This window comes from Aureococcus anophagefferens (genome assembly GCF_000186865.1).
Source record: "Aureococcus anophagefferens unplaced genomic scaffold AURANscaffold_10, whole genome shotgun sequence".
Taxonomy (NCBI): Eukaryota; class Pelagophyceae; order Pelagomonadales; family Pelagomonadaceae; genus Aureococcus; species Aureococcus anophagefferens.
Window position 1 is genome coordinate 703888 of NW_008705570.1, and position 11955 is coordinate 715842.

An 11955-nucleotide genomic window follows, 5' to 3' on the forward strand; every position below is an offset into this window, starting at 1 on the left:
TCGTAGACGGAGCGGCAGCCCTTGAGGTCGCGGAAGTCGCGGAGCGAGTTCGCGACCTCGAGCACCTTCGCCTTGCCCTTGCGCGTCGCGTAGGCGAAACTCCGCGTGTTCGTCGACTCGACGGACTGGTGGTAGAAGCCGTGGAGGAGCCGCGCGGTCGAGTCGCAGATGCGCAGGTCCGGGCACTTGGCGGCGATGTCCGCGCACGTCGTCAGGTACGCGTCTTCCGCCGGCGCGGGCCGGTCGGCCGCCCGCGTCCTCGCCGGGTACGTGAGCGCCTCGCGGTAGTCGAAGGACGCGTAGAGCGCGCCGTCGTAGGGCACGCGCAGGCAACGCCGCGCGTCGGCGACGCCGAGCAGCGCGTGCCAGAGCGGGAGCTGGTCCTTGAAGCCGCAGCGGCTCTCGACCCAGCGCCCGAGGATCTCGAACGCGACGGCGTCGCCGGCCCGCACGTAGAACTTCATGCTCTTCGTGCGCCAGAAGGAGTCGCGGTCCAGGCTCCACCACGACAGGGCCGTCGCGTTCGTCTCTTTCGGGCGGAAGACGTTCGCGCGCCGCGCGACCCAGTCGCGCTTCGTCCACCCGAGCCGCCAGTCGAGCTGCCGCCGCGTGACCATGGCGTCGATGTCCACGTAGCAGACGCCCGTCACGCCCGGCCGCTCGGCCTGGGCGTAGGCCGCCAGCACCTTGACGAGGTGGTTGCCCGTCGGCCGGCTCGCGTTGCCGACGTAGAGGCTGTCGAGGTCCGTCATCGGTGCGGACGCGCGCGCGGGGCCCGCGAGGCGCGCCGCGCAGGCGTCGGACGTCGTCTCGGCGATGCGCGGGTCGAGGTCGCCGAGCCAGAGGCTCCAGTCCAGGCCCATGACGCGGAAGTACGCCATCTTGTTGACGAGCGGCGCCCACTGCGTGAAGAGGTACGGCAGCGAGCTCGCCGCGACCTGTGTGCAAATCAAATCTTCAACCCGACTTCAATGTGCGCGTATTCGAATGTTTTGACACGAGAACTTCCGCCGTGCTTCGAGAACTCGCTGAGAGCAATCGATTCGTCCAAAAAAAAGCCGAATCGACGTCGATTTGATTGAGATAGAGAGTTCTGAAGTTTGGTGGGGACCCCCCCAAACCAGTGGTTGATTTCCACACAGGCCGCGACGAGCGCCACGACGCCCCGCTGCCGCGTCCGGTCCTCGCCGCGGATCGTGCCGGGCTCGCGGTAGGCGCAGAGCGACGGCACGTCGAGCGCCTCGTCGAGCGCGTGCGGCGCGAACGATCGCGCGGGCCCGCCGCCGGGGCGCACCGCGAGCTCGGGCGCCTTCGACGACGCGCCGCGCTTCGCGAGGCCCGTCTGCGATATCTCGAACTCGCAGCCGACGTCGATGGGGCCCGCGTCCGCGAGCCAACCGCAGTGCGTGCGCGTGCACCGCGACGCGCCGCCCCTGCGCCACCGCTCGATCCACGCCGCGTCGTCGTCGTCGTCCCTGGCGTAGGCGGCCGCGAGGAGGAGGAGGACTCGCGACATGTTCAATAGTAGCACGCGCCGAGGAGGAAGAAGAGCACGATGATTAATATGAAGATGACGAGTTCACAAGTGACCGTCGCCGTCGCGATCCCCTCCCGGCCTTTTTTGACGCAAGCGCTCGGCGAGCGAGGTCAGCCAAAAATGGCGCTTCTCGACGGCCGCCCCGAGCCCGACCCCGCGTCGCGCACGCGCCGGACCGCCGCCCTCGGCGCCCTCGCCCTCGCGGCCTTCGCCTTCGTCGCGTTCCACGGCGCGGGGGGCGCCACACGCGACGACACGTTCCTCAATGCCCAGACGATGTCGCGCCTGCGACCGCTCGACGACCACGACGACCCCCCGGCCGACGCGCGGCCGCCCCCGGCCGCCCCCCGCGCCCCCGACGCCTCCGCCGCGCCGCCCCGGGACGGCGAGCCGCGCGCGAAACCGCCGCACGTCGTCTTCTTCCTCGCCGACGACGTCGGCTTCGGCGACGTCGGCTACAACGGCGACCCGACCCTCACGAACCGGGTGTCGACGCCCGTGATCGACGCCCTCGCCGACGCGGGCGTCAAGCTTTCTCGATACTACACGCAGCCCGACTGCACGCCGAGCCGCGCGGCGCTGCTGAGCGGCAAGTACCCGGCGACGACGGGCACGTACCACGGCGTTCTGAACCCCCAGAGCACCTGGGGGTTGCCCCTGGAGCACGCGCTCCTCCCCGAGGCGCTCCCCGGCGCCTACCGGAGCCACGCCGTCGGCAAGTGGGACGTCGGCCACTCGTCCGCGAAGCGCCTGCCCGAGGCGCGCGGCTTCGACAGCTTCCTGGGCTTCTACCTGTGTGGAAATCAAATCTTCAACCCGACTTCAATGTGAGCACACGCGACGGTTTCGACGCGAGGCTTTCTGCCGTGCTTCGAGAACTCCACGAGAGCAATCGATTCGTCCAAAAATCAGCCGAATCGACGTCGATTTGACCGAGCTAGAGAGTTCTGAAGTTTGGTGGGGACCCCCCAAACCAGTGGTTGGAATCCACACAGGCTTCTACGGCCCCATGATCGACTACTCGACCCACGAGATCCACGACCACGACCTCGCCTGCGCCGGCGACGCCTGCGCGGCGGCCCTGGCCAAGTGCCAGGTTCGCGGGTCGACCGTCGCGGACTTCTCCGGCCTCGGCGGCCAAAGACGCGACTACGACGGAATGTACACGACGGACGTCTTCGCGGATCGCGCCGTGGATTTGATCGAGGCCGAGGCCGCGGACCACCCGCTCTTCCTCTACGTCGCCTTCAACGCCGTCCACGGGCCCCTGGAGGCCGACGAGGCCGACGTCGCCGCGTTCGAGGCGACGTTCCTCCCGGAGTCGGACTCGAAGCGCGCGACGTTCGCGGCCGTCGCGCTGGCCATGGACCGCGCCATCGGCCGCGTCGTCGACGCGTTGCAGGCGACGGGCGCCTACGAGAACGCTTTGGTCGTCTTCGCGTCGGACAACGGCGCGATCCCGGGCCAGATGGGCGGCGGCTCGAACTGGCCGCTCCGGGGCGGCAAGTTCTCCGCCTGGGAGGGCGGCGTCCGCGTGCCCGCCTTCGTCCACTCGCCGTTGCTCCCGGCGCACATGCGCGGCGCCGTCTACGACGGGTTGTTCCACGTCGCGGACTGGCTGCCGACGATCGCGGCCGCGGCGGGCGCCGCCGTGGACTCCGGCGACGGCGTGAGCCACTACCGGGCCCTCTTCGCCGACGGGCCCGCGCCGCGGTCGGAACTTTTAGTCCACGTCGACGTCTACGGCGTCGAGCTCGAGCCGCTGGGGTTCTCCACGGGCGCGTACCTCGAGGGCGACCTCAAGCTCGTCGTCGACGCCGTCGCCGCGTCCATCTGCTCCCCGGACAGCGCCGTCTACCGCGAGGAGGTCCAGTGCGCCCGTCGCTGAGCAATGTCTACGACTGGGTGCTCGACGGCGACGGCGACTACGCCGACTACTTCACGGCCACGGGGCTCTTCGACGTCGTCGCGGATCCGGGCGAGACGACGGATTTCTCGGCGGAGCGGCCCGACGACTTCGACCGCCTCTACGCCAAGTTCCGGCGCGCGGTCCGCGGCCTGCCGGCGCCGGAGTACGCGCTCCCTGCTCCTGCGTCGATCGACGACGCCTACCTGCGCTGGGCGAAGAACGACTGCACGGTGTGCCCCTGGGAGGACGCGGCCGGCCCGCCGCCGGGCGGCCCGCCGCGATGGCGCGGCGACGACGGCGACGACGACGCCATCAGGCCGCGGCCCTTCCACGGAGAAGCGCCGCCGCGCGGCGACGACGACGACGCGCCTCCCACGACCGACGACGGCGCCGTCCCGATGACACCGCCGCGCGGCCGCGGCGGCGCCGTTCCGCCGACGGGCGCCGCGCCGCGGAAAGGCGACGACGCCGCCTCGAACCCGCCGCACCTCCTCCTCTTCCTCGCCGACGACGCGGGCTTCGACGACGTCGGCTACAACTCGGACCCCTCGAAGACGAACCAGGTGCAGACGCCCTTCCTCGACTCGCTGGCCGCCGGCGGCGTCAAACTCGCCCGCTACTACACGCAGCCCGACTGCACGCCGAGCCGCGCGGCGCTCCTGAGCGGCATGTACCCCGCGTCGTCGGGCATGTACCACAAGATGATCACCGCGCAGTCGAACTGGGGCCTCGACCTCGACCTCGAGCTCATCCCGCAGAGGCTGCCCGCGGCCTACCGGAGCCACGCCGTCGGCAAGTGGGATGTGGGCCACTACACGTGGTCCCACGTGCCCCAATTCCGCGGCTTCCGGTCCTTCCTGGGCTTCTACAGCCCCATCATCGACTACTACACGCACGAGACCTTCGACACGCTCCAGTGCCTCGAGGAGATGGAGCTCACCGAGTGCGAGGCGCGGCTCGCGAGCGAGTGCTCCAGCAGCATCAAGGACTTCAACTTCGACGGCGACCCGCTGCCGCTCGCCGACGGGACGTACAGCACGGACGTCTTCGCGGCGCGGGCGAGGGACCTGATCCGCAAGGAGGCGCCGAAGCATCCGCTCTTCCTCTACGTCGCCTTCAACGCCGTCCACGCGCCCCTCGAGGCGGACGAGGACGTCATCGAGAGCTTCGCGAGTTCGTTCCTCGAGGAGGCGCGCGACGCGCGCGCGTCGTTCGCGGCCGTCGCGCTCGGCATGGACCGGGCCATGGAAGCCGTCGTCGACGAGCTCAAGGCCGTCGACGGCGCCTACGAGAATTCCGTGATCATGTTCGCGTCGGACAACGGCGGCCTTCCGGGCCAGATCGCCGGCGGCTCGAACTGGCCGCTCCGGGGGCAGAAGTTCTCGCCCTTCGAGGGCGGCGTGCGCGTGCCCGCGTTCGTCCACTCGCCGCTGCTCCCGGCGGCGCGGCGCGGCGGCGCCTACGGGGGCCTCTTCCACGTCACGGACTGGCTGCCGACGCTCGTCCGTCTGGCGGGCGGCGCGCCGCCGCGGAACGTCGACGGCGTCGATCAATACGAAGCAATCTTCGGCGAGCACCCGGCGGAGCATCCGCGGACGGAGCTCCTCGTCCACGTCGACGTCTACGGGAGGCAGCTCGAGCCCATGGGCCTCGCGACGGGCGCCTACGTCGAGGGCGACATGAAGTTGATCGTGAACGCGACGGACGCGCTCTGGGCGGACCCGGACAGCACGGATTACCGGACCGAGGACCATCTCTGGACCGCGCAGGCCTTCTACGAGGCGGAGGTCGCCGCGGGCTGGGGCTCCTACGCCGACTACTTCCGCCACACGGCGCTCTTCAACGTGACGGGCGATCCGACGGAGCGCTTCGATCTCAAGGCGTCGCGGCCCCGGGAGCTCGAGCGGCTGATGGCCAAGTTCCAAGCGGCCGTCGACGCGCTGCCGGAGCCGTCGTACACGCCCGTCGACTGCGAGCAGCAGGTCCGGGAGAATTTATGCATGGACTGGGTCGACAACGGCTGCACCATCAGCCCCTGGGCCACCCCCCGGCCCGTCGTCACGGAAGCGCCGTCGGCCGAGCCGACGCGGAAACCGCTCGCGAACGATCGATGCGCCTACGCGACGGACACGCGCGTGCGCTGCGAGTACCCCGGCGAGGTCTTCCTGGAGCTTCCGAACGTCGCGGCCTACTTTGAGTCCGTCGGCGTGGACCGCGCGGGCGCGTTGCATACGTACCTCCCGGAAAAGTACGCGGTGGAGTACGACGTCGGCGCCGCGGACGAGGGCGCGCTCGCGTTCGGCCTCTACCTCCCAGAGTGCGACTCCTGCGGCCCGGAGATCATGGACGCCGACGACCAGGTCTACGACGCCGTCACGGGCGACGGCACGTACATGACTTTCCTCGTCGTCGCTGCCTTCGACGGCGCGATTTTGAAAGCCGCCGTCGTCACGGATTTCGACGACGGCTACGGGTCCACGCGCGTCGACGCCGTGAAGATGCACGACCCCGAGACGGTCGTCGCCTACACGAACGTGGACCGCACGGAGAGCGGGTATCTCTACACCTGGGCCTGGAACTCGGACGACGCGCCGCGGCGCGTCAACGACCACTGGACGTCGAGCAGCCACGACGTGCAGCTCGGCCCGCCGGTCGATTCCGCGGTCTACCCCAGCGCCTACTACTGGCAGCCCGACGACACCGTGTTCACGAAGCGGCGCATCTCCGACGGCGCGATCCTCGAGCGGTACGACATCGGCGACATCTGCGTCTTGCCCGCGGAGGACGACTCCGTGATGCCGGGCGGGTCCATGAACCACCTGCAGCTCATCGACGACGAACAGTTCGCCTTCATCTCCTGCCGCTGCGGGGCGATCCTGCTCTACGACCTCGCCGCGCGGCGGCCCGTCTGGATCGCGGGCGGCGAATACTCGACGCTCGAGGTTTCGGTGGCCGACGGCGTCAAACTCACCGCGCGCAAGGCCGTCGACGTGCCCTGGTTCGGCCAGCACAACGCCGAGCTCTTCGGGGACGCCGTCTACATGTTCGACAACGGCTACGACATGCTGCGGCCGTCGCGCGTGCTCCGCGTCGCGATCGACGAAATAGCAAAAACGGCCGTCGTCGACTGGGCCTACGAGATCCCCTTCGACTACCCCTACGGCTACGCCGAGATCTTCGGGGACGCCGATTTATTGCCGAGCGGCAACGTGCTCACGTGCTACTGGCCCATGCGCCTCGCGCCGTCGCTGGGGGCGGACGCGGACGCGACGTTCCTTGAGGTCACGCCGGCCGGTTCGATCGCGTGGCGCGCGGACTTTTACGACACGGGCGCGACGACGGCGGGCCCCTGCGAGGACGACAGCAACCCGGGCTGCGAGCGCAACAAGCACGTCGGCTGGAAGGCCTACTCCCTCGAGCGCTTCTACGCGGCGCCGCTGGTCAAGGACGCGACGATCGACGGGTCCGCCGTCGAGTTCACGGCGCACGCGGCGCTGAAGCGGGCCCACCCCGGGGACGGCGCCTGGGCGCTCCTCGACGGCGACGGCGTCGCCATGAAGACCGGGTCCTTCACCTTCGCGACGCAGCAGATGGCGACGAGGGTCGCGGTCCGCGCGCCCACGAGCGACGCGGCCGCGGCGACGCTCCGCGTCTCGGACGAGTGGGGGCAGACGACGGACGTGGCGCTGACGAACCTCGCGGCGCCGTCGCCGGCGTGCACGGCGTTCCAGGGGTGCGCCTAAGGCTCTATTTTCATCGTCGGGTGTCGGACGTGTGCCGGGCAGCCTCGCGAGCTCGGGTCGCATCAGTCGCTCAGATTTTGGTCGTGACCGTCGTGTGATGTCAACAGACCATCGAAGACGATCGACGACCGGCCTCACATGTTCCTAGGTCTCGACGATGGGCCTGATACCTTCGCACGACGAGCACGCACCCTCGGAGCTCCTCGGTGAGGACCCGTACAAAGAATTTGACGCCCCGGAGCCTCCCGCGAAGTGGACCTCACGTGCGCCGTCTGCGGCGAACAGACGAAACTGAATTGTCCCTGCGGCACGGTCGCCTATTGCTCGAAGTCATGTCAGAAGAGCGACTGGCGCGAGGGCCACAAGAAGGTCTGTAAGGCTCGGCGCGAGGGCCACAAGAAGGAGGCGGCCGACGCGGCCGCGTCGGCGCCCGTGTTCGGCCACTACATCCAGACGCCCGAGGACAAGTACGTCTTCGGCGTTCGTGAAGCGTTCCATTCGCCCGATCCCCACCGAACAGGTACGAGGACCTCGAGAAACACCGCTACGGCGATCAGTGCCCGATCTGCTTCGACAACTGGGTCGACATCGACCCCCCGCCGGGGGTCCCGCGGACCGTGCTGCAGAGCTGCTGCTGCCGCGCGACGTGTCACAGGTGCAGCCTGAAGATCCGGGGCAAGCCGTGCCCGCTCTGCCGGAAGCCCTGGCCGAAGACGCACGCGATGATGCTCGCGTACCTCCGGAAAAACGTCGACAGCGGCGTGCCCGAGGCCATGAACCAGCTCGGCGACTTCTACCGCTTCGGCAGGGTCGACGCGTCGGGCAGGAAGAACCCGAACAAGGCGGCGAACTGTGTGGAAATCAACCAGTGAGCTGGGACGTCGGGGCCAAACTTCAGAATTCTCTAGCTCGGTCAAATCGAAGTGGATTCGGCTGATTTTTGGACGAATCGATTGCTCTCAGCGAGTTCTCGAAGCACGGCGGAAGTGATCGTGTCAAATTGTTCGAATACGCGCACATTGAAGTCGGGTTGAAGATTTGATTTGCACACAGGCGGCGAAGCTCTACACGCGCGCCATCGAGCTCGGCAACCTCGACGCGATGAACAACCTGGGCTTCATGCACTCGCAGGGGTCCTCGGCGAGGCGGATAAGGACCTGGCCATGGAGCTCTGGCTCGCCGCCGCGGACCGCGGCCACGCGCGCGCGCAGGGCAACCTGGGCCGCGAGCTCCTCCGGCGCGCGACGTCGCGGCTCCACTACTGCGAGGCCGTCGCGTACCTGAAGCTCGCCGCGGCCCAGGGCTACGGCGAGTACGACCTCGCGCGGTGCTACGCGAACGGCCGCGGCGTGTCCGTCGACCTGCGGGAGGCGCGGAAGTGGTACGCGCGCGCCGCCGCCCACGGCGAGGAGGGCGCCGCGGCGGAGGTCGCGCGCATCGACGCGTACTACGGCGACAACCCCCGCTCCGAGGGCGAGTCGTCGGACGGCAGCGACGACGACGTCCGCGCGATCCTCGCGCGGCAGGCCCTCTCGTCGGACGGCAGCGACGACGACGACGCGCCGCCGTCGGCCTAAGCCTCCTCTACGCCTCCCCGGGGGCGTCGCTCGAGAGGAGGTCCGCGGGGACGACGGTGAGGTCGACGAGCGCGTCGTCCTTCGCGGCCTTCTGGACGAGGACGCCCGTCGCCGTGCGGCTCTGCGCGGTCACGGACGCCGCGTCCATGCGGACGATGACGCCGCTCTCCGTGACGACCATGACCTCGTCGTTTGGCGCGACGGGGCAGATGGACACGAGGTCGTCGCCCTTCTTCTTGAACTTGATCGCGGACACGCCCATGCCGCCGCGCTTCTGCGACCGCAGGTCCGCGAGCGCGACGCGCTTCCCGTAGCCCTCGGCCGTGAGCACGAGGACGTGCGAGTGGTCGCCGCCGGCGACGTCCATCTTGACGATGGCGTCGCCGTCCCGCAGGTTCATCGCGCGGACGCCGCGCGTCGTCCGCGACATGGACCGGAGCTCGGAGTCGTCCGCGGCGAACCGCGTGACCATGCCCGCCGCCGTCGCGAGGATCAGCGAGTCCGACGCGCGGCAGAGCCGCGCGTGCGTGACGGCGTCGCCCTCGCCGAGCTTGATGGCGATCAGGCCCCGCGACGTGAGGCCCTTGAACGCCGCGAGGGGCGTCTTCTTCACGAGGCCGTTCCGCGTGAGGACGACGAGGAACAATTCGTCGTCGTCGCCCGGTTTAGGATTCTGCAGCGTGTCGTGGGCTACAGCTAATAACCCCTTGATGCGCGTCGACCGGTCCACGGGCAGCACGGACGGCACGGGCACGCCGCGCGCGGCGCGCGACGCCTGGGGCACGTTGAACGCGCGGACGCCGTAGGCGACGCCCGTGTCGGCGATGCAGAGCAGCGTGTCGTGGTCGTGGCAGGTCACGAGGTGGCGCAGCGTGCCGCCCTGGAGCGCGTTGCGGCCCCGGCCGCCCCGGCTCTGGGCGCCGAACTCCTCGAGGGACGTCCGCTTCACGTAGCCATCGCGCGCGACGAGCACCGCGCTCCGCGCGTTCTCGATGACGTCCTCGTCGCGCAGCTCCGCGTCGCCGTCGAAGACGATCTCGGACCGCCGCGGCGTCGGGTAGGCCTTCTTGATGGCCGCGACCTCGTCGACGACGGCGTCGTAGACCGCCGCGTCCTCGGACATCAATTTCCGCAGCCCCTCGAGCTTCACCTCCAGGTCCTTCCGCTCGGAGTCGAGCTTGTCCGCCTCCAGGGTCGTCAGCCGCGACAGCGTCAGCGCGAGCACCGCCGACGCCTGGTCCTCCGACAGGGCGCCCATGGCCGGGATCGCGCCGCCCTCGACGAGCTTCGCCTTGGCGTCCGCGGGCGCGTCCGACGCGCGGATCAAAGCCACGACCGCGTCGACGTTCGCCGTCGCGAGGCACAGCCCCTCGACGATGTGGAGCCGCGCCGCCGCGCGCCGCTCGCTGTGGGCCGCGCGCAGGCGCACGCAGTCGAAGCGGAAGCTGAGCCAGCGCTCCAGCGCGTAGCGCAGCGTCATGCGGACCGGAGAGCGGACGTCGTCGCCGTCGTCGTTCAGCGCGTGGTCCACGGCCACAATATTCGCCGGGAACGACGTCTGCAGCCGCGTCGACTTGAACAAGTTGCTCAGCACGATCTCCGCCTGGGCGTCGCGCTTCAGCTCGAAGACGACGCGCGTGCCCTCGCGGCCCGACTCGTCGCGCAGATCCGCGATGCCCTCGATCCGCCGCGCGTTGATGGCGTCCGCCGTCTTCGCGAGCAGCTCCGACTTAATCACCTGATAAGGCAGCTCCGTGGCGACGATGGCGTTGCGGCCGCTGCGCACCTTCTCGAAGTGCGTCTTCGCGCGGATCACGATCGAGCCCTGGCCCGTCGCGTACGCGCGCGCGACGCCCGTCGTGCCCATGATGAGCCCGCCCGTGGGGAAGTCCGGCGCGGGCAGGGCCACGGACAGCTCGTCGTCGGACGCCTTGGCGCCCCTCTTGGCCGCGCGGGCGACGACGAGCGCCGCGTCGCAGACTTCGCCCAAATTGTGCGGCGGGATCGACGTCGCCATGCCCACGGCGATGCCCGCGGCCCCGTTGACGAGGAGCACGGGCACGCGCGCCGGCAGCACGTCGGGCTCCATCTCCGACGCGTCGAAGTTGTCGCTGAAATTCACGGAGACGCCGCCCGCGAGCGGCTCGCCGCGGTTCGCCTTGCCCAGGTCGTCGCCGTTGAGCAGCGCCTCGTACGCGAACTTCGTGAGCTTGCACTCCGTGTAGCGCATGGCCGCCGGCGGGTCCGCGTCCACGGACCCGAAGTTGCCGTGGCCGTCCACCAAACGCGCGGACATGACGAAGTCCTGCGCCATGCGCACGAGCGCGTCGTAGACCGAGTTGTCGCCGTGCGGGTGGAACTTGCCGAGGACCTCGCCGACGACGCGCGCGCACTTGCGGTAGGGCGTGCCCGGCGTCAGGTTGAGCTCGCGCATGGCGAAGAGGATGCGCCGGTGCACGGGCTTCAAACCGTCGCGCGCGTCGGGCAAGGCGCGGCCGAGGATCGTCGACATGGCGTACTTCATGAACGACTCGCTGAGCTCGGCCTCGAGCTCGATGGGGATGGGCGCCGTGTGCTCCTCCGTCGTGGAACGGAGCTGCGTCGTCGCGCGGGCGCCGCGCCGGACCGCGCGCCGCGCCGCGAAGGGGCGCAGGGCGGCGGCGGGCGCGGCGCGCCGCGGGGCGCGCAGGCCCGGCGAGACGAGGGCGCGCGTGAAGCGCAGCATCGCGACTATGGCGAGCAGGTGCGGCCGCATCCGCGGGCGCGGCGGAGCTCGACGGCGGCGGCGCGAGCGCGTGGAAGAGGCCGCACCTCGAGTCGCTCTCGAACTGACTTCAATTTGGAATTTCAAAACAGAGACATCAACAGCGCGCACCGCGTCGTCGCGACGCCTCCAAAACCACGCTTAGGTGAACGGCAGCCCCACGCGCGCGTCGGGCTCGAGGGCCCCCGTCCGCCGCACCCAGGCGCCGTCGGCGCGCCGCGTCGCGGCGGCGAAGTAGCCCGGCGCCTCGTACGCGTCGCCGGCCGCCGCGAAGAAGCGGAGCCGCAGGTCGAGGGAGCACCGCGTCGCTGTCGTGTGGTTCTCGGCCCCGAAGTGGGCCGCGACGCCGCCGACGAAGGCGAACGCGGCGCCGCAGCCGCCGACCTCGAGCGCGGCGAAGTCCTCCGCCCCGACGGTCCGTTCCA

The 11955-nt window shown here is 69.9% G+C and overlaps 2 protein-coding genes across 2 annotated transcripts; one reads left to right on the forward strand and one right to left on the reverse strand.

The window, feature by feature from the left end:
- Positions 1–1813: 1813 nt before the first annotated feature.
- Positions 1814–8061, forward strand: ARS19 (putative arylsulfatase; the record flags this gene model as incomplete). Its single annotated transcript, XM_009039007.1, has 4 exons — positions 1814–2333; positions 2533–3364; positions 3427–7179; positions 7710–8061. 4 exons carry the CDS (start codon positions 1814–1816, stop codon positions 8059–8061), a joined length of 5457 nt encoding a protein of 1818 aa, XP_009037255.1.
- Positions 8062–8757: 696 nt separating this feature from the next.
- On the reverse strand, positions 8758–11561 carry AURANDRAFT_53761 (hypothetical protein; the record flags this gene model as incomplete). The annotated part of the gene is made up of 1 exon (XM_009039164.1): positions 8758–11561. One exon carries the CDS (start codon positions 11519–11521, stop codon positions 8774–8776), a length of 2748 nt encoding a protein of 915 aa, XP_009037412.1.
- Between the last annotated feature and the right edge of the window lie 394 nt (positions 11562–11955).